The following is a 24,971-nucleotide window of genomic DNA, read 5'->3' on the forward strand; positions in this document are numbered from 1 at the left end:
GAGAATCAAATTTGCTAGAGAAGTATCAGAATCTGTGGAAGCTGGTAGTTAATTTAAGACCACTGCCTAAAGATGATGATCTAACACATGCAGCACAGAAGGTATATATACCTGCCACTCTAAGAGACATAATTTGTGTAGATAAATAAATACTCTTCTAAGTTAATGTCATTCATTTTCAACTATATGGTTTTATGTGCACATTGGAAAGGGAAGCATTGGCAGAAGAACTTAGTAAATAGTTAAATAATTTCAGTTTTAGTTCAGTGTTGTCAGGTGCTTCCATTGTTAAATCATTTAAGTTAATTCTAAAAATGATTTGGATTTTTTTTCTTTCTGTCCATTCATGGGATCAAAGTAAAATTTTTATGAGTATAATCTGCCAAAGATAAACCCTTTGTGAGTGACAAAGGCACCAAAAACATTCACTGGAGAAAAGATAGCCTATTCAATAAATGGTGCTGGGAAAATTGAAACTCCACATGTAACAAAATGAAATTAAGCCCTTATCTCTCATCCTGTATGAAACTCAACTCAAAGTGGATCAAAAACTTAGGCACTAGACCAGAGACCCTGTGCCTAATAGAAGAAAAAGTAGGTTCAAATCTTCACCATGTCAGCTTAGGATCTGACTTCCTTAACAAGACTCCTAAAGTGCAAGAAATAAAATTAAGAATCAATAAATGGAGTGGGTTCAAACTAAAACTTTCTTCTCAACAAAGGAAACAATAACATGAAGAGAGAGCCTACAGAATGGGAGAAAATCTATACCACACGCACCTCAGGTACAGCATTAATCTCCAGGATACTAAAAATCTTAACATCAAAAAAAAACCCAAATAACCCAATCAATAAATGGGCTAAAGAACTGAACAGATAGATACTTCACAAAAGAAAAAATACAATCGATCAACAAACATGAAAAAATATTCAAGATCTTTAGCAATTAGAGAAATGCAAATCAAAACTACTTTAAGATTTCATCTCACCCTAGTCAGAATGGCAAGAATGTTTGTATTATCAAGAATACAAACAACAATAAATGTTGGTGAAGATATGGGGGGAAAAGTACATGCATACATTGCTGGTGGGAATGCAAATTTGTGCAACCATTATGGAAAGAAGTATGGAGATTCCTCAGAAAATTTAGAATGGAACTACCATTTGACCCAGGTATACCACTTCTCAGTTTATACCCAAAGGACTTAAAATTAGCATATTACAGTGACATAGCCACATCAATGTTAATAGCAGTTCAATTCACAATAGCTAAACTACGGAACCAACCTAGATGCCCTTCAACAGATGAGTGGATAAAAAATGTGACATATTACTCATCCTTAAAGAAGAATGAAATGATGGCATTTGCTGGTAAATAGATGGAGCTAGAGAATATCATGCTAAGCAAAAAAAGCCAATCCCAAAAAACCAAAGGCCAAGTGTTTTCTCTGATATACAATAAGTGGTAGGGGCTAGGGAAGAATAGAGTTACTTTGGATTAGGCAAATAGAAGTGAAGGAAGGGGAGGGGGTATGAGTATAGGAAAGATAGTAGAATTAATTAGATATTATTACCCTGTGTACATATATAACGGTACAACCAGTGGGATTCTACATCATATAGAATCAGAAGAATGAGAAATTATGCTCCATTATATATGATGTATCAAAGTGCATTCTACTGTCATGTATAACTAATTAAAACAAAAATATTTTTAAAAGTTCAGTGTTGATAAAATTATGAGTTTATAATAACAGTACAAGTACAAAATTTGAAGAAGCACAGTATTTGTGGTAAAATCAATGTTCTTACTGCATTAAGAAATCTATGGAGTAGCTGGAATTGTTTATGGCACACATATAATTCATAGTTTCATCCAAACATGCATCAATATTCCTCTAATTGAAATAAAATCTATTGCTACATCAAAATTCACGAATATCTCTATTGTTAGAGTTTCTGAACTATAGGATTTGGAAGTATAAAAATATACCTTACTGGGCGCAGTGGCACAAGCCTATAATCCCATTAGCTCAGGAGGCTAAGACAGGAGGATTGTGAGTTTGAAGCTAGCCTCAGCAACTTAGTGAGGCACTTAGCAACTCATCAAGACACTGTCTCTAAATAAAATATTAAAAAGGGCTAGGGGGCTGGGGATGTGACTCAAGCAGTAGTGCGCTCGCCTGGCTTGCGTGCGGCCCAGGTTCGATACTCAGCACCACATACAAACAAAGATGTTGTGTCTGCCAAAAACTAAAAAAATAAATATCAAAAATTCTCTCTCTCTCTCTCTCTCTCTCGATCGCTCGCTCTCTTTCCTCTCTCTTTAAAAAAAAAAGGGCTAGGGATGTGGCTCATGGTTAAGCAACCCTGGGTTCCATACTTAGTACAAATAAATAAATAAATAAGTCATTAAATGTGTGGTAGCATTTTGTTCAAAATAAACTGGTAATCTAAAGTATTCAACAAATGGGACAGCAAATAAGGCTTTTAGAGAAAAAAGTTTCCATTGATATTTTTCCCTACACAAGCAAGGAAGGGGCTGAACAAAATGGTAACAATAATTATTCCACTTCTACTTATTATTTTTTGATATTCAATTAATCAGTATTGTGAAGAAGTTTTTGCCAGGCTCTTTGGCGCATGCCTATAATCTCTGCAGCTCAGGAGGCTGATGCAGGAGGATCACAAGTTCAAAGCCTGCCTCTACAATCTAGCAAGACATTGAGCAACTCAGCAAGACCCTGTTTCTAAGTAAATTATTTAAAAAAAAAACAAAAAACATGAGGACATGCTCAATGGTTAAGCGCCTCTGGGTTCAATCTCTGGTACCAAAAAAAAAAAAAGGATAAAGAAGAAGAAAAAGAAGTTTTTCTTATTTATTTATTTTGTCCTACTTGGAATTGATCCCAGAGCCTGAACAACATCCCCAGTTCTTTTTTTTTAATTTTCTTTCTTTTAATTTTGAAACAGGATCTCACTAAATTGCCAAGGCTGGCCTGGAACTTGTGATCCTCCTGCCCTTAATCTTCTGAGTAACTGGGATCACAGGCTTGTGCTCCGTGCCCAGCAGTTTTTCCTATCTTAATATATGAATGTTAGGGGCTGGGGCTGTGTCTCAGTGGTAGCACACTTGCCTGGCATGTGTGAGGCACTGGGTTCGATTCTCAGCACTACATATAAATAAATAAAATAAAGGTCTATCAACAACTAAAAAAATTATATATATATATATATATATATATATATATATATATATATGTTAATTTTTTGAAATTTTATTTTTTTTTATTTTTTGTAGTTGTGTAGGGACAGGAGGCCTTTATTTTATTTGTTTATTTCCATGTGGTGCTGAGGATCAAACCCAGTGCCTCAGGCATGCTAGGCAAGTGCTCCGCTACTGAGCTACAGCCCCAGCCGTGAAATTTCATTTTTAAAAATAGTTTTTAAATAGAACTAGTTGAGTTTACCAAAATAACAAACTTGATTATTAGTTAATAAATACATCTTTTAAAAAGTCTAAAATTTTAGTTATATGGTACTTCTAAATTATAATATCTACATTTCAAGGACATTTCTCAGAAGTTTTACAAGATCCTTCTGCTTACATTTCACTGGCCATGTTTCCAGCCAAAACTCTGGAAGACACAGAGAATAGACACTGGGAGACACACAGCATTCTTCCCTACATTTCCATCATATTTGTACATTTTGGGCTAGCACATATTTTTGAGATATAACTATTGATTTAAAAGAATAAAATAATACCTTTAATATGTAGTTTATATTCATGTGGGGAAAAAGTTAAAGAAATGAACTTGTCATATGAAGCATAATAAATTATCTCAAAACAGAATCTCAGATCTCCCTCTCATTGGGCATTCTTTTTATTTCATTCACCTGAAATTTGTATAATGTTATATGGTACTTAATTCTCTCCAACACTGGATTCACATGTTAAGGGAAGGATGAGTGCTTTATTCTCCCTAGGAGTCACTGACTGTGTAAGGCATCTTTCCTCTCGCATACCTTCTGTGGTCTGTGAGTAAGGGTGGGCCTTGCCTAAAGAAGGAAGAGGCCTTTTTGAAAGTGCGGGTCTGGTAGCATTTCCTGGTGCCTTGAGCTATGTGTGAGCAGCTCTAGACATATAAACTAGTCAGTCATCATAGATTAGACACACATCCCTGATGAGTTATTCTGGACCAGTTGCTTAATGATCCATGTTTTAGAAGTTTAGCCTCAATATGGTCCCAGCTCAGGAAAGAAACTAAGGCTCATTGTCTTTAGACAAACTCCTTCTATTTTGTCTCACATTAGCTTGAACTTACTTCAAGCTATTTTGATGAAGTCTTTTATAAATGTGTTTAAGATGTGATTTAATGTATAGACACATTCATGACACCAATAGGCACTTGTTTGAACCTCTTCCCTTTACAAGAATATTTAATGTGTTCCTTTTTCTTAACTACCTCATGCCGGTCATACATTCTCTCTTTCCCTGTGGTTCAAGTTCAGTGAAAATGGAGGCTTTACTCCCATCAAAATCAAATCAAATTCGCAGTCTGTGAAATCCACTCTTGGTGTTTTGCATTCAGAAGCATCACTATAAATGTTCCAGAGTCTAAGACCTCTACCATCTGCTCCATTAGGCACTGGATTTCAGTAGCACTACTTGATTTACAAAGGCTGGGGCTGGGAATGGGGCTGGGGCAGAGGCTGGGGCTGGGGCGGGTGGGGGGCTGTGGGGGAGTGGGGCTAGAATATCCAACAACAAATCAGCTTGAAGCTTCTGCTTGAAATAAGAATAATCAGGCACCTCCTCCCCTCCAGTGAGCGCTGTACCTTCTTGGTCTTTGTGTAGGTTTGTACCTTTAGATTTGCATTTTATCAATCTTCTTTGGAGAGGATTTTTTTTTTCTCCTTGTTAGGCAGCGATGTGGGGTTTTTGTTTGGTTTGGTTTGGTTCCTGTATTTATAATTATGTGTTAAATTGAGGCCTTTATTCTGTACCTTCTTTAAAGCTCTACAAGGTCAATTTTAAAAGGTGCTTCACCAGCACACTTTTGGTGAAAGACTGAGTACCATGTCCAGGGTCCATGATTGATTTTCTAAAAATCTAGGCTTTATCTTATTTTGATAATAAGAGATGGCATCAAAATCATATGAAGAGTATTTCAAACTGAGGCAATAATAAGGGATGACTAAAAGGCTTGAAAAATCAAGAATTCTGTTTGATAATTCCAGTCTCCCATATTCAGAACCAGTTTATTTAATTTACTTTGACAGTGTTTTCATGAGAATGGTTTTTCAAGGAAGGTTAAGTAATATCTCAGAAGAGGACTTATTTTATTAAATGAGTCTCCCATAAACTTAATTAGATTAACTTTAATACTATCTTAGAATTGTTTTTGTGGTTTTATTTTGGTTTTAGTTTTAAAGGAGGAAGTGGCAATAAACATTTCTTTAGGCAGTATTAAGTTTTCTTATCTCTACATATGGTTAATGTCTTCGTATAGTTCGATTCTATTTAATGATATTTGAGTTTTCTTTTATAAGAAAGAAAATTTCAGTAAAGCAACATAAATAGACATCACAGCATTGAGGGAGCAGGCAGAACCTAAGACAATTTCTGTTTATAATGTCACTGTTTTTTCACAGTGACAGCCCGCTTTTTCTTTGAGAGTATATATTTAACTTGGTAATTAAAATTGGCATATTTGCAGCAACTTTAATATTTTATGACTTATTCATTCTACCAATTTTCCATTTTCTTGTGCTGCTGGATTCTTGTCTGAATTTCTGTATTATATGTTTATAACCATACTTCTCCAGGGGCAGACCATTAGATGAAGGGTTCTGTAGTCAGATGAAATTCAGAGCTGTTTTATAATTGCCAAGGGTAAAATTAGCAAAGTCAATTATTCTCCCTTTGGCTTTTCCCTAAAGATATTAGGGGTCTTCAAGGTAATTGCCTTAGGTAACACTTAGATTTTTAAATATCTTCAAGTATAGAAATTGGTATATTAATCCTCTGGTAATTGTCTTTTTAATATTATAGCTAGAGTCACATAAGTGCAAATTAACAAGATTTTGAATTCAAGAATAAGTTTAAAAATTAATGCTTAGATTTTTATTCAATTATGGAATATAAGGGCAACTTTTTATACTAGCACCTCACTGAGTAAAGACCTGGACTAAGAAAATTCAGAATGCTTCTTTTGTTGTGTTTTTATTTTTGTTTTTAGTACTGGGGATTGACCCAGGGGTACTTAAACCACTGAAGCACATGCCCAGTCCATTATTATTATTATTATTATTATTATTATTATTATTATTATTATTAAGACAGGTCTCTCAAAGTTGCTTAGGACCTGTTAAGTTGCTGGGACTGGCTTTGAACTTGAGATCCTCCTGCCTCAGTCTCCCAAGCTACTGGGATTACAGCCATGTGTCATGTGCCCTGCTCAAAATGCCTCTTTTTTTAAAATATTTTTTTAGTTGTTGATGGACCTTTATTTTATTTAGTTTCATGTGGTGCTGAGAATTGAACCCAGTGCCTCACACATGCTAGGCAAGCGCTCTACCACTGAGCCACAACCCCAGCCCTCAAAATGCCTCTTTTTAAGCCATAAATTGACTGACTCTTTTGAGATAAGTTGTTCTATATGTGTTTATGTAGAATATCACTGAATGTTACAATGGTATGGTCATGCCAGAATCTAAAACTTTAGTGTTTGAGCATCAAATTATCACTGAGACATGTTAAATAATTGGGAGGCGGGGCTGGGGATGTGGCTCAATGGTAGCGCGCTCGCCTGGCATGCCTGCAGCCTGGGTTGGATCCTCAACACCACATACAAACAAAGATGTTGTGTCCGCTGAAAACTAAAAAATAAATATTAAAAAAAAATTATCTCTCTCTCTCTCTCTGTCTCAAAAAAAAAAAAGAATAATAATTGGGAGGGAAAATCATAAAATTGAAAAGCACTATAATTTAGAAATCTAGCTGGACATTATAAGTTTTCTCTCATCCCATATTTATTTAGATTGCATTTGTATTTTAGAATTAAGCCACAGTGCAAATAAGACTATGGATTACTATTTGTCATCCTCTTTTTTGTTTTTCAACAATCTTTTATTTTACATGTTTAGTGATACACCTAGTATTTAAAGAATTGAACTCACCATGTTATTAGTATTTTCTTTTTAATTTTTGTAGTCATTTTCATTTAATGGACTTGTGGCTGTACATCAGATGGGAGACTGTGAATCAGCCTGGGTCTTGTCTAAAAACCCAAGAGCATTGTCCTGATGTCACTCCTGGGGGCTATTTTATTAAGCATTAGTGATTCATATTTCTAAATAACCGGTGGCACAGATGTACTCCTTACATAGCTGATGTATTTCCTTATGCTAACTTTGTTTTCCTAAAGGCATAAATATGTTGTTTACAAGGAAGAATTTTGTTTGTGTAAATATGCTCAATTTATGCATATAAATCTCCTTTTATACTGTATATATATATTTTAATAAAGAGGCTGCTTTTACTTGATGTTTGTCTTATCTGTTATATTAATTTTACTTTTCAATTCATGTTGAAAGTGAAATCCTAAAAACATGCTTACATTATATAACTTTAAATTTTTCTCTATCACATTTATTTAAAACAGGCATTATTTTGACAGTGTGTATGTAGTTTTATTTTTTATTTTTGAGACAAGGTCTCATTAAGTTGCCCAGGTAGCCTTGAATTTGAGATCCTCCTGTCTCAGCTTGTGGAGTAGTTGGGATTACAGGCATGCACCACTGAACCAGGCTGATTCCCAGCTTTTCTTCTTCCTTGTGCTTTTGGAGGGGAGTCAAAAGGAGTGATAGGTTTGGATCTGATTAATTCAGATTGTCTGTTGTGGGGTGCATTTGTGTGTGTGTGTGTGTGTGTGTGGAACTGGGGATTCAAACCCAGGGCCTTGTGCATGTGAGGCAAGCACTCTACCAACTGAGCTATAACCCCAGCCCCATTGTCTATGTAGTTTTGCCAAGCAGTATTTTACTTATAGAAATTATCAATCCTTTTTATTTTAATTTTGAGACAGGGTCTTGCTGAGTTCCTTAGAGCCTCACTAAGTTGCTGAAGCTGGTCTCAAACTTGCTCCTTTCCCAGAGCCTCCCGAGTCAATGAGATTACCAGCATCTGCCATCACACCTGGGTCCAAATTAATATCTTTTAGTCTCTTTAGCTTAATACCCAAGATTAATACTCTTTACTACATATAACACACTCAACTGTAGATTTTCAAGACTAGAATAAATGGGTGCAGAAGGTAAATGAGGTGTCATGTATTGTAACAATAAAAGAGCCTATCTCCATATCAATTTAATAGAAAAGTCAAAATGCCATCATAAAATTACTGTGGTCACATATTAAACAGACTATATTCACTTTGAATCTGCTAGATCTTTAAAGTACAAGTGATAAATTATTAGTGTGTGCAAAATGTACTAGAAATAAGAAGACAAATATGTCTTTTAAAATTTATTTTCTCATTAAAATCTTGAACTTTGCCCAATTTGATGCTACAAAACAATGGACTATAATTTCTCTTTGGCATAGGAAGGTCAAATGCCATCCTACAAAATGGACACTTCTCTGAGTGTCTGTCAGTCTGGAAACCTGACAATAAAGAAGAGCAAGATAAGCTTGCATGTTTCTTCCATATGCCTGGCATTCAAAAACATGCTTTTAAAAAAATTTGTATCCTGTAGAAACACATCTTCTGAAATAGTCAGGGTTGAACACCATACATGGTTGGCCAAACTGGTTATAGCAATCTTATAATACATTTAACAACTTTAATTTTTGCAAGTTCCATATCTACTTTCCAGAAGTAAATTTAATTAAATAGACTTTTCCCCCCTCCATTTTCACTAGGTCAAATTACTATTTCTCTAAAGCCAGGGGAATGGGGAAAGTCCTATTTTCAAAAGTCAAGCTCTCCTTTACTCTTCTTTTGCCCTTCTAGTGATTTTACACAGGGAACTTCCTGAGTTGGTAGTTTACAAAAGTACTGGGTGATGAACGGTGGATTCCTTCCTCTGCATTCTCAGCAGCCTGGCCCAGCATCTCTTATCTCCACCCATCCTTTCTTCACATGGTGCAGATCTTTGTCTCTTACTGTTCACAACTCAGTACTAATTTCACCTTGGTCAATCTCCAGAGTGCATTCACATCCTTTTCAGCCCTTTTCCTCCAATTTTTCATTCTTTGTTTTCTTACCTTTTATTTCAGAAAAATTGTCAACCACCTTTTTGCTTTTTCCTTGTTCCTTTCAAAAAGAAAAAGGAAGCCAAGAACCTTTACTTGGAGTTGAAAAACGTCAGGGCAAAGCTTAGTATACTCTTGCGTGAAGAAAAAGGAATATTATATAGTTAGAAATGAAACTGAAGTAAGAAAGAACCAGTGTCTCTCTCCGCATCCTCTTATAAACCAAATTTCCTACTAACTGTCAATATTTAAAGATAATTTAGCAGATGTTCTCTATTTTATTTTTCCTCTTGTGTTGGTAAATTGCAGGTATTTTAAGGTGTGGTTTTCTACTAATCTATTTTTACGTAAAGTATATGGTATTTCTGACAGTATGAACTGATCAAGCTTTTGTGGCTGCCTTTATGTAACTTTGCTTTGCTTTGTGGACCTTGTTTGTAACCTTGCTAATTGTTGGGAAAATGTGGTACAAACTCCAAACAATTAACTTACAGATGAAATTCCAAAATACTGTGTATTTGTAATCTGGTACCTGCTGTATTAGACTAATAATGAATTCTGACACCATAAAAGAAATAAGAGTATTCAAAAGACCACTTTTCATTAATAGCCACATATAGCTCAGTGGTATTGATATAACTTTGGTCTGAGTATTTCCATTATTTTCTTAAATCTTTAGAGTTTAAATACTTAGGGAAAAAATTCACTCGAAGCCAGAGTTGGCTTATAAGGCCTAAGCCCAGGAGCAAATTTATTTATTTAACAATAGTGATTGGGAGAGCCCTTTTTTGGCAGCTAATGACCGACTGGAGGACTTGTGTGCCCAAGGCAAAGCTGAAGGCCATTAGCCCAACAGGTCATTAACTGACAAATGCCTGACCCTGAGGTCATTTCTGATATTGTAAACCATGAAAACATTAAAGTGGGTTTGTTGGAAAGTATGGCTGTGCCAAGCAAGTTTCTTTTTAAGCAGTTTAGAAAATGCTTTAAATTATTTGTTGTCATTCATGTGGTTTCATTGTCTTTGTTATGGAGCCATTTTCACTGTGTGTGATAGATCAGCCAGAAATTGGGAAAACACAAAATATCATATGTCCAGTCTTTTGTTTTTAAAGAACAATTACCTTGTTTAGAATATCAGATTAACTATTTAATTACTAATAGCTGCACTCTTGCAGGTCACTTGTACTTTCATAATGGGTTGAGTTACATAGCACTTACCTATTTTATACTCTTAGAAAAGACATAAAATACTACAAAGTATAGTGGAATGAACACTGAAGTATCTAGCCTTGGCCTTTTCTTTTTCTTTTTCTTTCCCGTTAGCCATTAACATGTGAACCCTTATTTTACTCTCAGAATTACAGGTTCAGGTCATTTATCTTTTTCTCCAAACTATCTAATGTCTTTTTTTTTTTTAAGAGAGAGGAGAGAGAGAGAGAGAATTTTTAATATTTATTTTTTAGTTATTGGCGGACATAACATCTTTGTATGTGGTGCTAAGGATCAAACCTGGGCCGCACGCATGGCAGGCGAGCGCGCTACCACTTGAGCCACATCCCCAGCCCCTATCTAATGTCTTAATGTTCCAGTTTTTATCATTGAAATAAAAAATTCAATAGAAAGTCTTTCTTAAAATTGCTACCAAATACTTTTAAAATAATAACAACATATCTTCAAGTGCTTACTACATGATAGAAACTATTTTAAATGCTTTATGTATGTTAACTGGTTTATAATGTCTTCTGAGGCACAAGGAAAAGGTCAGTAATTTCCCTGAGGTAATGCTGCTAATAAAGAGTAGGGCTGCTGCCTAAATACAGGCAATCTGGCTCCAGAATGCTTATGCTTAACTAAATAGAAAACTAACAAACCAACAAAGAACCATGATATTTTACAACTCGGAGTCTTATAAGAAAGAGTCTAACTTGTACATTAAACTAGATCCTGGCTAGAAAATGGAATGATATGCAAAGAAAAAGTAATCAAGAAAAATTATTAATAAAAGCAAGTATGTAATAGAGAATTCAAAATCTTTGGACAAGTCAGAGATAAGATTTATGTGCATATTTCAGCAGTCTAAAGCAACATTCCACATTAGTGAACTCTTTCCATAGTAGATTTGTGTTGAGAAACTTATATGGCTTCATTTGTGTAAGTACTTTAAAAGCCTTAAGGTAATATACAAATGTAAATTTCTGAGAATGATCAGGCAAAATGATAATTGTTCAAATTTATTTTGAAACATTTCCGGTTTACACTCATGTTAAGCAGTCAAGATACCAGTTTAAAACCGGGGGTGTAGCTAGGCGTGGTGGCTCATGCCTTTTACCAGCAACTCAGGAGGCCGAGGCAAGAGGATCACAAGTTCAAGGTCAGCCTTAGCAACTTAGTGAGACCCTGTCTCAAACTTAAAAAAAGGCAGAAGGCAGGCTGGAAATGTAACTCAGTGATAAAATAACCCTGGGTTCAATCCCCAGCATAACACCATCACCACCACCCCCAAAAAAATCCAATTGTATATTTTCACAGTTTGAAAATTTTTTGACCCAGGGATATCCCTTATTTGATTCAAAGGTACAGTGCAGCCAGTCCCAAATTTCTAATACTTCATTTTATTGAAGAAAGGGAGCAGGGAAGGATTATATAACTTTCTAGAACACAGTATCAGAGGGCCAGTTATTTTTTAAATTCCTTAAATCATGGAGTTTTAAGAGCTGCAAAGGTATTTGGGGGAAATACAATTAACAGTTTCAGTCAAGATGTGTAGATTTTAGTGCACATGATTCATACTTTGATTTTTGTTCTTGCCTTTAGAGTACAAACCTTGGGATGTCTCTGAATTACAAACATCTGCCTTTTAGTGCATCCCAATTTGAATAGGAGCTGATTGAGCTGAAAAGTGAACTGTTATCCAAAAGACATGGCAACCCTGGAACTTGGAAGATATACTCATAAGTCCAAGGAAGTTACTGAAATTCCTAGCCCTATGGCCAAATGTTGTCTTAAGCCAATTTATTTTTTAATCTACCAGGATCGAAACTAAGTGTCAAAAACATTAGTGATTTAGACCCATAAGATTAAAAATGCACCATAACAGAATATATCCCAGAGTGTCCAAGAAAGATTCCATCTTTGTCTTTCTGTTTACCTTCAGTTAATTGACATGTTTTTGGTATAAAGTGATAAAGAAAACAATACCTTTTAAAATATATTTCAGAATAATAATGTTTAAAAATTTTCAAAAATTTGGGGGAACTCACATGAAACTTAGATGACTAACCAAGGCCTGACATGTATGATATGTATTATCATTTTGATGGAATAGGATAGTCTTTCAAACCACACATCACTTCCTATTCATTGGTGAGTGTGTAGTCAATTTAGTTAGTCACTATTAACACTTTTTGGAAATGGAACACAATAGAAAGTACAGGCATAATGAAATTTTGTTTTATGAAATTTTAAACACACGTGTATATACATGTGTTTATGTGGATGTCATGAGGGAAAGTGTAATCCTTACTGTGGGTTGCAATTTTTAAATTTCAGAAACTCTTGTAAGACCTAGTTCTAGCCAGCAACAGCCTTCCAGTTGTCGTCATTGAGAGGGCCCTCAGATGAAGAAGTTGTGAAGGCAAAATGGAGATTTTTAGCCACAATGAAAAAAAGTTGATCAATGAAATGTCCTGAAAAATACATTCAAAACTCAGTAACAGCACCACTAAGTAACCGAAGTACTGAGAATATGGTGTTCCAAATACAGACTTTGTATTCAGGAATTCCCTTATAAGATGAAAAACAAAGCAGCTAACTACAATGATAATATCAGAATTACTTTGTTTTATGACTACTACATTCAATTCTCAGAATCTAGTTACAGTTATGAATAAAAAGTATATATAGTTGCATATTTAAATATTTTTGATCATGGAGCTTATTGTTGACAAAATCCAGATACTGCTTACCTAGATAAGCAAATTGAGGTCCAAAGAAGTGACATGGCTAGCCTGAGGTCGTGCAGCTCACCTGTATATTAACCTCCAAGTGATCAGAGACAAATTAAGGGCCTTTATCTTTACAAGATCAATGAGTGTGTTGTTTTAAAAAGAACAGCTAGTATAATAAGCATATATTGCAAATGATGTAACATATAATAAATTTGCTTATTAGAGTTTGTTTACACATGATCCCATAGTGGTATCTTAACTCCAGATATCTTTTCATATATTAATTAAAGATTATGATTTAGTAAGTTTACTCCCTATGTCAAAATACACTCTACTATCATGTATATATAAAAAAGAACGAATTAAAAAATGTTTTTAAATTATGATTTAGGTCTCTCTTGGGTAATATCTTAAGGTACAACTCTGGCCTGATGGCACTAGTTTCATTAGTATAGTGCCAGGCATATAGTAGTCTATTAGCAAGTGTTTATGGAATATATGTACTGACCAATATAAAATTAAAACTGAGCACTTTATATAAAATTAAAGCTTAATACTTTATTTTCAACCATTTTCCTGAACTTGTGGACCTATTTCTTTCTAGTTGTACCAGTGGAAATTTTATACTTTTGTTTAGTTCACTGAATTTTCCCAAAACCTTTTTGACAAATGTTACCAGTAGTTTATAAACCAATGTATCAGCTGTTCTAAATTAAAAATTAAGATTATCAATTTGCTTACTTTTTGCTGCACCTGTCCTATGGTAGTGCCATTTCTATCTCTGCTGTCCCGCCTTAGCCAGAAAGAACTTCCAGCTCAGTAGAACAGATTGTTATCCCTCCCACAAATAAGAAAGGCCTTACACATTTGGCAGCATTGAAAAGGCTCCCTTCAAACAGCCAAGTGAGAAGCTTCCTCCAGAACTCCTCTGAGTTAGTGGTGTGTTTATTTCAACAGACCTTTCATCCTTTCCTTCATTAAACCCAGTCCTTGTCTGATGGGAAGGAGAGGAGAGCCTTTCTTTCATAGACTTCAGCGATGGCTTCATCAAAGCCACTCATTTATATTAATCAGCTTGCAGAGTGGGGCTCATCTGGGCTATTTGTGCCCAGGTGGTAGCTGAGTGGATTTCCCCCTTATTTGGCCATTGCTGCTCTTCCCCGTGTTCTTCAGAGGTTGTTTCTCCACTGAGGCTGCCAGGCTAGAAGCCCTGGCTGAGCACTGGGGACCAAATCCACCTGGAATGAAATGGTTTACTTAAACCAAGCTTATAAATGATGAATTTCAAATGTCAAGTGCCATTATTGATCTCCATGGGAGAGTGCTACACCTTACCTATTCCCTCTCTGCCTTACCTTGTCTGTGCCAACCTGTCCATCTTTATGTGCATATCTCCATTTGTGCAAGAAGGAACTAAAGAGTGACACTAACTGCTCTGATTACCCTTAGCAGTCTATTTAACAGCCACTATCTGTAAAAGGATTTTTCTGTAAGATGTTTTCTCAGTAATATAGTTTCTGTGGCTTAAAAAGAAATCTTAACAGTATTCCTTCAAATGCCAAAGCTCTTTGAAAAGGACATATTTACACTAAATTCATCCCTCCCAAGATGTATATGAAAATTTATTCTTCCCCAAGAGTGTTTTTACTTTTGCAACTGCTTTATACATTGCTGTCTGTTCCTGAGGTGGAAGAAGGGAATGTGATAAATTTGTGTATAATTAATGCCATCAGCATTGCAGATGCACGCTCACACGACTGTTAACTTTGCTAGCAGCTGTTAAGAGTAGTAAAAGCTGAGGGGCTCCGGGTTCATTTGCCTCCTAAATAGAGTGATGGATCACATGTTGTTTTGTTACTCCACACTGTAGTAAAAACTGTCATTAAAATAACCTTTCAAGGACAAATTTTTCAAAGAGGATTATAAATGTTTAACGATCACCACCATTTTTATACACTAAGTAAATGAAGTTGCAGAGTAGCCTTTTTAAACGAATTAAAATACAACTATGCTACTTTACTACATCAACTCAACTTATGCTGAATTGAGCTTTAATTGAGCCACATTCATTTATAGTTATCATTTTTCTGAAGATTTAGTTGTATTTTACTTTTGAGATAGGCACTTTTTTGCTCAAACCAAAGTAGTCTGGTATACTAGCTAAACATCGACAGTGCTGTTGAATCTTGTCCATCTGTCAAATGCTAACTGACAGTACCTCCTGAGTCATATTTATTGAGAAAGACACAACTTGTCTGCACAGAATGCCTACCACCACTTACTGATCTTATTTTTGCTAGTCCAGAAACTATTTACTGATGTATTCTATAAATCAATTTATGGGCACAACTTAGCTTGAAGGCACTCCAAGACTAAAAACAGGATGTGCTCCACCACTCAATCTCCCAAGGAAATAATTTTTTTTTCTGGTTATAAAAATGATACAGTAAGCCCTGCACAGTGGCACATGTCTGTAATCCCAGCGGCTGGGGAGGCTGAGATGGGAGGATCATGAGTTCAAAGCCAGCCTCAGCAACAGTGAGGTGCTAAGCAACTCAGTAAGACCTTGTCTCTAAATAAAATACAAAATAGGGCTGGGGATGTGGCTCAGTGGCCAAGTATCCTGAGTTCAATCCCTGGTACCCCCAAAATAATAATAGTAATAATAAAATAAAATCACTACAATAAAAAGGGGGTGAAAATGTAATCCATGGTATATTTAAACAATTGTGAAATTTAAGCAGTTATAAATTTATTCAAAGAGGTCAAAGAAATGTTTTTATTAAAAATCATCTAGAATTTGTCACTTATACATTATCATTATTATTATTTTGTTGTCTCTCAAATTTTTTTCTTTATATATATTAACACACAGATTGACCTCATTCTTATTCTAAAAATACCGATTATACTACTCTTACCTTGTAGCCTGCCTCTTTTTTTTGGGGGGGGGGGGGTAACTGGGGATTTAGCCCAAGTCAATTTGCCATTGAGCCACATCCCTAGCCCTAGCCCTTTTGAGACAGGGCCTCACTAAGCTTCTGAGGCTGGCCTTAAACTTAGGATCCTCCTGTCTCAGCTTCCCAAGCCTCTGGGATTATAGGTGTACATCACCACTCCCAGCCCAGCTTTTTTTCCATAAAAATGTTACATTTATCTTTGTATAGCAATATGAGAATATTTTTGTCATTGTTTTTCTTTTCTACCCCCCTACTTCTCTCAATTTTTATATTTTGTGAAGACAACTTATTATAACTCAGGCCTTACTCATCACAACATCTATTATGATGGTAGTCATCATCTTAGTATTTCAGTCAAAAAAATTAAATTATAGTTACCCTTGCCAAAAGATAAAGTATGAAGCAATTATATATTCCTTTGAAATTGTTAAATTTGTCCCTTAAATTACCATTTAAGAAATTCATTGCAAAGTTCAGTTAGATCTGTAATTGTGTTAAATTCTGAGGCACCTGGGTCCTATCTATTCCTTATCTTTGATGAGAAGATGGTGAATGAAGTGGGAAAGATCAACAGTTTGCTTGAAAATAGCAATTAGATACACAACTGTTCTTTTACTTCCTTCCCCATGTTGCAGCCTTTCCCCTCCTATAGCCAACAAAGAAAGGTGGCAGGAGAAGCCAGCTCATGTGAAGGGTTGCTGCTACTGGTTCACTGGACTCTAAATTATTATTCAAAAGATTGAGGAACAGTGTATGGCACTGATGTAAAGTCCAATTTAAACATGACACAGAAAACATTTTTGCATTTGCACACATAAGCAAGCAATGCTGCTGTTGCAATGCCAGAAATGAAGAAACATCTCCTGCTTAATTACTTGCTCAGATGGCTAATCATTATGACATTGATGGTGACATTTCTCTAATCTGAAATGTTTGGGGATACAATAATAAGTCGATATCTCAGAAATATCTAATTTTGGTTAAAATAGTCTTCCATGTGTTCTGTTGTTGAACTAAAGCCCACTTTCTTCCAAAATATTTGGGTATACAATTTTTAAAACACTGTAATCTTGGTTTCCATGCTTTACGTTTCACCTTCCCAAGATTTATATTAAATAATAATATTCTGAGTAATAATATACAGAAGAATTATAAGTTAACACTCAGACTTATGTTTCAGCTTCTCTTTAAATGTTTTACATATTTACTCATTAGAGATGGAAGCAATAAGACCAACTAGTGCCAATATTTATTTGATGCTATTTGGCAGTTAAGCCTGATGTCATTCCTAATCAGTATATTTAACTTATTCCCTAGCATTAGAGCCCTTCAAGGATCAGAATTCAGTAATGATGCCTTTAATTGACTCTACTAGGCCTACTTTGCTAGCTGGTAAAATGGGCTACCAGTCATAATGGCTTAAAAATGGAAATCATTTTATTATATTTCTAGGTATTGGAACCAAGAGGTGTTGGGTTTAAAAAGAAAAAAAAAATGTTTAGCAACGAAAGTGATCAGTAGAGTTTAGACAGAAAGAAAGGTCCATGTGAAGCTGACAGATGAAATAAGAGTATGAGGGGTTGTTGTGAAGCTCAGTGGTAGAACATTTGCTTTGTTAGTATGTGTGAGGCCCTAGGTTCAATCCTCAGAATGAAAGGAAGAAAGGAATGGAGGAAGGGAGGGGAGGAGTAAAAACATGAACAAAGATTTTCCATCAAAGTTTGTGAAAAAAACTATTTCCTAGTCTAAATGTCTGATCATAAACACTGAGAACTGCATTTCTAAAAGCTTAGAATTTTAGAGCCAGAAGGGACCTTAAGGAATCATCTTTTCCAACTTTCTTCACATCATACTTGAAGAAAACCAGATCTCAGAATCGATTTGCTGCCGCAGTCCGGCTGCAGCAAAATAACCGGGGGGTGACGAATAACTTGTGCAGATGGATACAGCAGGAGTAGGAGCCGTTTATTGCAGGACAGGAGCAGTATTTATACATTCCACACAGCTTATCTAATTAGCATAAACTAGATACATCAGTCAACCAATAAGAAATCTCCACACTTAATGGCTCGCTGGTGTTACTTCACAAACCACTCCCTCTGGCATTTTGCCAGGCGCCATCTAGACTTGTTTACAGACGCTAACAATTCTCTGGCAAAATGCCAGGCGCCATCCTGACTTGTTTACAGACCTTAACAATTTGCCCCAAATCTCAGAACAAAAATGGCTAACATTGAGACTCTTTTAACCTCTTTTCTTTTTCTAGTAAAAATCATTGGCTTGCTCCCTACTCCTGATGGACAGAAGTTCTTGAATCTTTCTCTTGGTTGCTCTTGAAGAAATCTAAGGAGGTTGGGGTTTTAGACCTCTGGATTCTCCTCTGGCTGCCATGATCCTACTTTTTGTAGCTTGAACAAATCATTTCTCCAGATTTTGATGTGGGGGAAAAAAGTTACTAAATGCTTTCTCATCTTTAAATACAACAGGTATATATAAGCAGGTGATTGTCTGAGGTAGTAAACCAAGTAATAAAAAAGGATCAGATCATTAAGTGATCTTACTACATTTTGAGTGACTGGTAGCCCTGTGTTCTTTCTAGAAATATTTGCAACTTTAAAGGATAATACTTAAACACCATTTATTTGGTATAAATTTTTAAAAATGAACAAACATTTCAAGAGTGGGAATGTATATGTGAGACCCTAGGGTCAATCCCCAGCACCAAAAAAAAAAAAAAAAAAAAACAATCAATGGGTAGGGATTTATTGGTGCCCTGGGTAAGTCATCCTGGCCTAGGATGCATTCAACACCCCTAGGCTATTACTGTTTTTCATAATCTCTTTTCTTCCTCAGTTTGTTAACTCTTAAGAAGTCCCAAACTTTCTCCTTAATGATTGTCATTGGCCATAGAGGTATTTGGAAGATTTCTGCTTGTAAGTACAGATCATTTATAATTATGAAGTTATGAGTCAGATCTGCCTATATTTGCTAATTATATTAAGAGGAAAAGAGAGAACAAAATGTTTTTGTTGCTTCTGCCTGGTCTGGAATTTCAGGGAAGTAAAGGAACACTCTGGTTATCCAGAGCCAGATTGACTGTTAAAGTTCAAGCCATCATTTTGACATTTCATGTTGGACTTTCTTTTTGTAAATCCCTCTTCACATTACTAGCACTGGTCTTAGAGCTCAAACTGTTTCAAAACCATAACATTTCTTAGTGAGTGATTGATCTGTATTATGTGTCCAGCCATCAGGGGAATCTTGGGATGTTGCTTGTATAAACTGTAATCCAATCTGATGCTGTGCCTTTAGTTACAGTCTTTCATAGACCTATTGGCGATACTCAATCCTCCTGGATTTGGGAATAGGGCTTATCTGATACCTTCAGGAGGAAAAAAATCCATTCATTTTTCTCTCTTCCCCACTTAAATAACTCAACACATCTGGTAACACTGTAGGATCATTGTCCTTCCAGTTCCTCTGCAGCTCATATTGCTACAATATTTCTTAAGTATTTAGTTACCTAAAGAACAATGTGATTAAAATATAAAAGACTTTGTATAGGTCTTACAAATTAACCCATCTCTAGAGCTAGAAAAAAAATATGCCTTTAATCAGCAAAATTACCATATCGACAGCCCTGTATGTGTTAGTATGAACGTAAACAGAAAAATGTTAATGTGTTAAAATTTTAAAGCAAGTCTTTTTACAAATTAATGTAATTTGCCTCTAAAGAAAATGTTTATGAAGTGCCAAATACCTGAGACTGAAGTATCCTTTGGCTTAATAATGTCTTCAATTACAAGAATGATAAAAGCTGAAACAAAATCCTTTAATTCAATCAGGGCTGAGCTAAATTTTTAGGAAGCAAAGAGTGGAAATCAGATACAGGACTGCATAATGTAGGAAGTTAAATATACCAGATATTAAGACTTCGTAAGAAGCGGATGGGGTTTCCTTGAGGAATGCTTGTTTGAAATGGCTGTGTTGAACATCATCATTAATACCACTATTTTATTATCTTGTGTTAAGATGTTTTATGCAAACAAACTGTTAACTGTGCCATAGTTCCAGAGAGACCAGTTACTGTTTTCTGCTTGTTTTACATTCTGGAATAAGTTCAAAGCTTTTGATTTTACTTGAGTCTTGAAAATAATACAGGTTTGATGAATATGATCTCAATATTGTGGCTCTGTAAAAATTTTCAGTGTTTGCAGAACATTTGACCCAGGGGCCCTACACCACATATATCCATAGTGCATTTTAAGTATTACAGAATGAACACATTTGAAAGATTAACCATTCTCTTACTGCTGCTTTTCTTTCTGTATTAAGTATGAGAATTAGCATAGTAATGGCTCCCAGAATGGGAATACTGAAAAAGTATCCACCTGACAGAAATAAACATGCAGAAAATAAATTGAGTTAGGATCGAATTTGTTATCTGAAATTTAAGCTCATGTTCAAAATGGCTATTACTGGATTTTCATGTACATTAGTTAAATGCTAAGCTTAAAAGATTTTGGGGGGGGCTTGAATTATAACTGAAAAAAAAAAAATTGGATCGCAGCTTTAATATCCAGGTGGGCAGTGCCATTTGCCAGGATCTTTGAACATAAGTCCTGTTTTTTGTTGTTGTTTCTCTCAAGCACAAATCCTGCCTGCCTTACTAAAAATCTTCTGAAGGATGCTGAGGTATAAATGGTGATATATTTTCTTAGTGTCTCTTCTAATTTTTTCTTTGTTTTTTTAGGTTGTGGAACTTTTAGCAAGTGCTCTTATGGACTTGGTACAAGGAGTATACCATGAAAATTCTACTTCAGCCAAGGTAAGGATTTCAGAGTCATTGTAAAAACCTTAGGTTAGAAATGCTCATGGCAAAACTAGAATTGAAAAGCTAAAAATGTCAATCTTGTTTTATGTTTAAACTGCATGTGACTTCTTTTTTTTTTTTTTTAATAAGATTAGTGTTTTGGCTACAAATTCATGACCATACACTTAGTACAGGCCAGATTTAGCCAATTAAAACAACCTCTTCTCCTCCGGATGGATTTGCAGTCTTTTCAATCTACAGCAACCCAGTAGACATGGGAAGCTTGTAGCTAGCAGGTAGCCCTGTCCCTGATGGGCAGGCTGGAGAAGCAACTTGTGCCTATATGAATGGGCCGAGACTTTCCCCTGAGGAAGGAGCTCCTGTATCCCAGAAGAGTGGACCATGAGCCCAAGAATATGGCTGGCTGTGAGTTGGGGGAGGAATGTCTTTTATATACAAGATCCAAAATTTACTACATTATTAGATTCTCTGTGATGAGAAGTAGGATGGTTGCATAGTTGGATTATTTTAATTTTCTGGGTCTAGAATTAAGGGGGGGGGGTTGACTCATTTAGCAGAACATCTCAAAAAAGGTTAGGTTTTATTTCCTTAAAATGCAGTTATTTCATTTCAATAGGAGATTAGGTATGAAGTAATTGCTTCATTGACCACCACCATCATTTACCAAGCTATATACTATTTATAAGGGACTCCTCTCTCAGTGTTTCATTATTCTAACTTCTTTAACTTCTGCATTAGCAAGATTTCACTCACTGCAAATTAGAAAAAATATGCATGTATGCACATATGAAACATTAACATTTCCATTTGAAGAAAAGAGACAAATTTTACTAGAAGTGAAATGTAGAGCATGAACAAGTTGAATTTAAAAAATTTTAAGTATAACCCAGGGACTCTGTATGGTTCAGAGAGTGGTTAGTGAAATATGAAGAATTGCACCTTGAACATCTGCTAACATTTGATTCAGGGAACCACAGTTCCCAATAGGCCCATCTAATCTTACCTAAGCAGCATATTGATATGTGGGGGCCTCACAAGATTTATAACCACAGTGGACCCTCTGTGGGGTTTTTCAAAGACAAGCATGGTTCTCTACTTTGACTGAGGGTCAATGTCATAATGTAAAATGGGTGACTTCTGGTACAGTTTCATTTATAGAAAGTCGCCTTGTATGTAACATGGTATGATGATAGCTAAACAAGTAACATTGTGGTAAGCCATTTGTCTGTGTTTCTTCCTTTAATCTTCATAAAAATCATGAGCCATAGATCCTACTACTACTCCCATTTTGCAGATAATGAAAACTAAGGTTTAGAAAAGGTTTTCCCAAGACCACACAACTTGTAAACTGGGATTTGAACTTCAGACCCCAGGTTCTTAATCTCTTGTTCTACTGCCTCTCTACCTTAACTGTACTTTATTTGGTAGCCTCCATCTTCCACACCTGAAGTCTCATCATGTGTTGATGACTGACTTATTTGAGAGTTGAGGCATTGCTTTCCCTTGGGATACTTCCAAGGAATTCAACTTAGTTCAATAAAAGATCTTAATATTTTATGCTTAAATGCCTAATCTTTAAGTGAAAGTGTTATGGTTGGTTTAGGCTCTTAATTTATCCACTCAACATTTATCTACTATAATTAGCCCAGTTCATTAATAACTTTGTGAACATTTGTTAAGTACTTTTATATGTCAGGCAGACCTAATAAAAACAACAATAATAAATGATTAGATAGCACTTTACAATTTACTTATGCTTCTTTGTTCACAATCACCTAGGCTGAAAAGGGAGACATTTGTCAGTAATTTCATTTTATAGAGGAAAAGCCTAAAATTCAAAAATGACGAATGGCAGGAAAGCACAGTATCTGAAAATTGTTAGAATTGTTAATGTTTAAGTGTTAGATCTGAACCAAGTGTTTTGATTCCAAGTCCATGCTTTCTCAAATATAATCTGTTTCCTCCTGCAAAAGAGAAAAGAGAGAGCAACAAAGACTTTGAGGGAGTTGCTCATACTGGGAACAGCCACTGAGAAAGCACCATTTGCCGACTCTCTCATTAGTTAATAAATTTTACTCAAAAGAATCTGTAGTGGGGGCTGGGATTGTGGCTGTGTGGTAGAGGGCTCGCCTAGCACTGGCGGGACCCAGGTTCGATCCTCAGCACCACATAAAAATGAAGGCATTGTGTTGTGTCCATCTACACCTAAAAAACAAATAAATATTTTTTTTAAAAGAAAGAAAAAAAATCTGTAGCAATGCTTTGTTCATCTGGCCTTTTTTCCTACCACCTCCCTGAACAGAGTCTTTTAAAACATTTGAGTCTTTATTTAAGCAATGAAGTTTCAGAATATAGTTAAGCCATTTTAAAGCACCATTCTTTTTTAATAATGGAAACAAAAATGCATAGTTTAACCACAGCAGTGAGAATGCTTCTTGCTGCCTTCATTTATGCCCCAGGTTCAATTTAGGTTAACCACATTTCCCTTCCTAACCAAAAAATTTCTGCGTCATCCCGCCACCCCTGCCCCCAAGCATGCTTGCCATTGCAATGACTTTTCAGAATTTGGTTTTTCTAACTTGGTCCAGGAATTGCTTCAGAAGCAAAGTGAGGGAGCACTGCCCCCACATGGAGTGCCTTCAAGGTTTTCATATTAGGACACTAACAGGGTAGCAGCCACAAGCAGAGGTCATGTGGGAAGGGAGGCCAACTCTGTGGGTCTCTGTTGCACAACCTCCATAGCCTGGGGCCAATTCAGTACACAAAAGAATTGCTTTGGATTTAAAATACACTGGAAACCATTCCTTCTCTCTAGGGGTAAGAGGACACAATAGCAGTCTGTTTTCTATATAGCAACTTAATGCAGTGATGGAGAAGTGAGTAGTAGGAAACTAGGTTTCTGTAGAGTGGTATCTACATGCCTAAGGTGGATACATTAAAGCAAAGTGAGGGAAAATGGAACTAGATACATTAGAAATCACCTTCTCAAACTGTTCGTAAGTTTATGATTACTTAATTCTCTTTAAAGTGTGACAATTTATGTGATTAAGTTACCAATACTTAACATTGTAGATAAATTGTAACCATGAAAACATGCAGAGTACTTTGTTCCACCCATTGAAAAAAATATTTTTATTTTTGTATTTGCTAGTTTATGAACCATTTTTTCCTTAAAATAGAAATTAGCTGTCGTGCTTTTTTCAGCATTTATCAGAAAATATTTTCCCTCTGTTTTTAATAAGGTAACTACTTGAAGAAAGAAACAGGTTAAATAGAAAAATTGCACTTTAAACTGTCATTTGCCATTCTAAGGGTTCCCCAGATAAGCTCTGCCTTATGTATAACACTCATGTATTCACCATACCTGCTAAATATATTACATTTTAACAAAATTGACTTTGGTTCCACTCTTTAGTAACTGAAATCTTTTCAAAATTATCTTATTGTTATAACTTATTTGTTGGTTAGAAAAGCAAATATATGTTCATTAAATGAAAAAGTTAAAACATAGAAAAAGGATGAAAGGAAAATAAAAATCATTTTATATAACCATCTTCCAGAAATGAGTAATGATATATAAAATGATATGGTTCTCTCTAGTTTTCATTCGTATTTCTCACATTTTTGAGATATTGCTGTATATATATTAAATTTATTATCTCATTTTACTTTATTGTCATTAGAATTTTTCAAAAATATTAATGCCTATTTAGTATTTCTTAATTCTAGTATACTATATTGAGCCATTCTATAATTTTAGATGCTTTGTTTATATTTTTAACTAACTTACATAATATTGTGATAACAACTTAGTATATATATCTTTGCTTTACTTTTCACTGTCTTTTAAAATCCTGAAAGTGAGTGCGTGCGTATAATCTCAGTGGCTAGGAGGCTGAGGCAGGAGCATCCCAAGTTCAAAACGAGCTTCATCAGTTTAATGAGGCCCTAAGCAACTAAATAAG

General features: G+C 35.4%; 1 protein-coding gene across 4 annotated transcripts in view; it reads left to right on the forward strand.

The window, feature by feature from the left end:
- Nucleotides 1-24,971, forward strand: part of Pdss2 (decaprenyl diphosphate synthase subunit 2) — a 280,419-nt gene that overhangs the window by 173,589 nt on the left and 81,859 nt on the right. For all 4 annotated transcript variants that reach the window (XM_071613166.1, XM_071613167.1, XM_071613165.1 and 1 more), the window contains one exon: nt 20,926-21,000. In XM_071613166.1, the coding sequence (XP_071469267.1) occupies nt 20,926-21,000 (75 nt within the window). The remainder of the gene's footprint in view (nt 1-20,925; nt 21,001-24,971) is intronic.

The sequence above is a fragment of the Marmota flaviventris genome, chromosome 6 (genome assembly GCF_047511675.1).
Source record: "Marmota flaviventris isolate mMarFla1 chromosome 6, mMarFla1.hap1, whole genome shotgun sequence".
In the NCBI taxonomy this organism is placed as follows: Eukaryota; Metazoa; Chordata; class Mammalia; order Rodentia; family Sciuridae; genus Marmota; species Marmota flaviventris.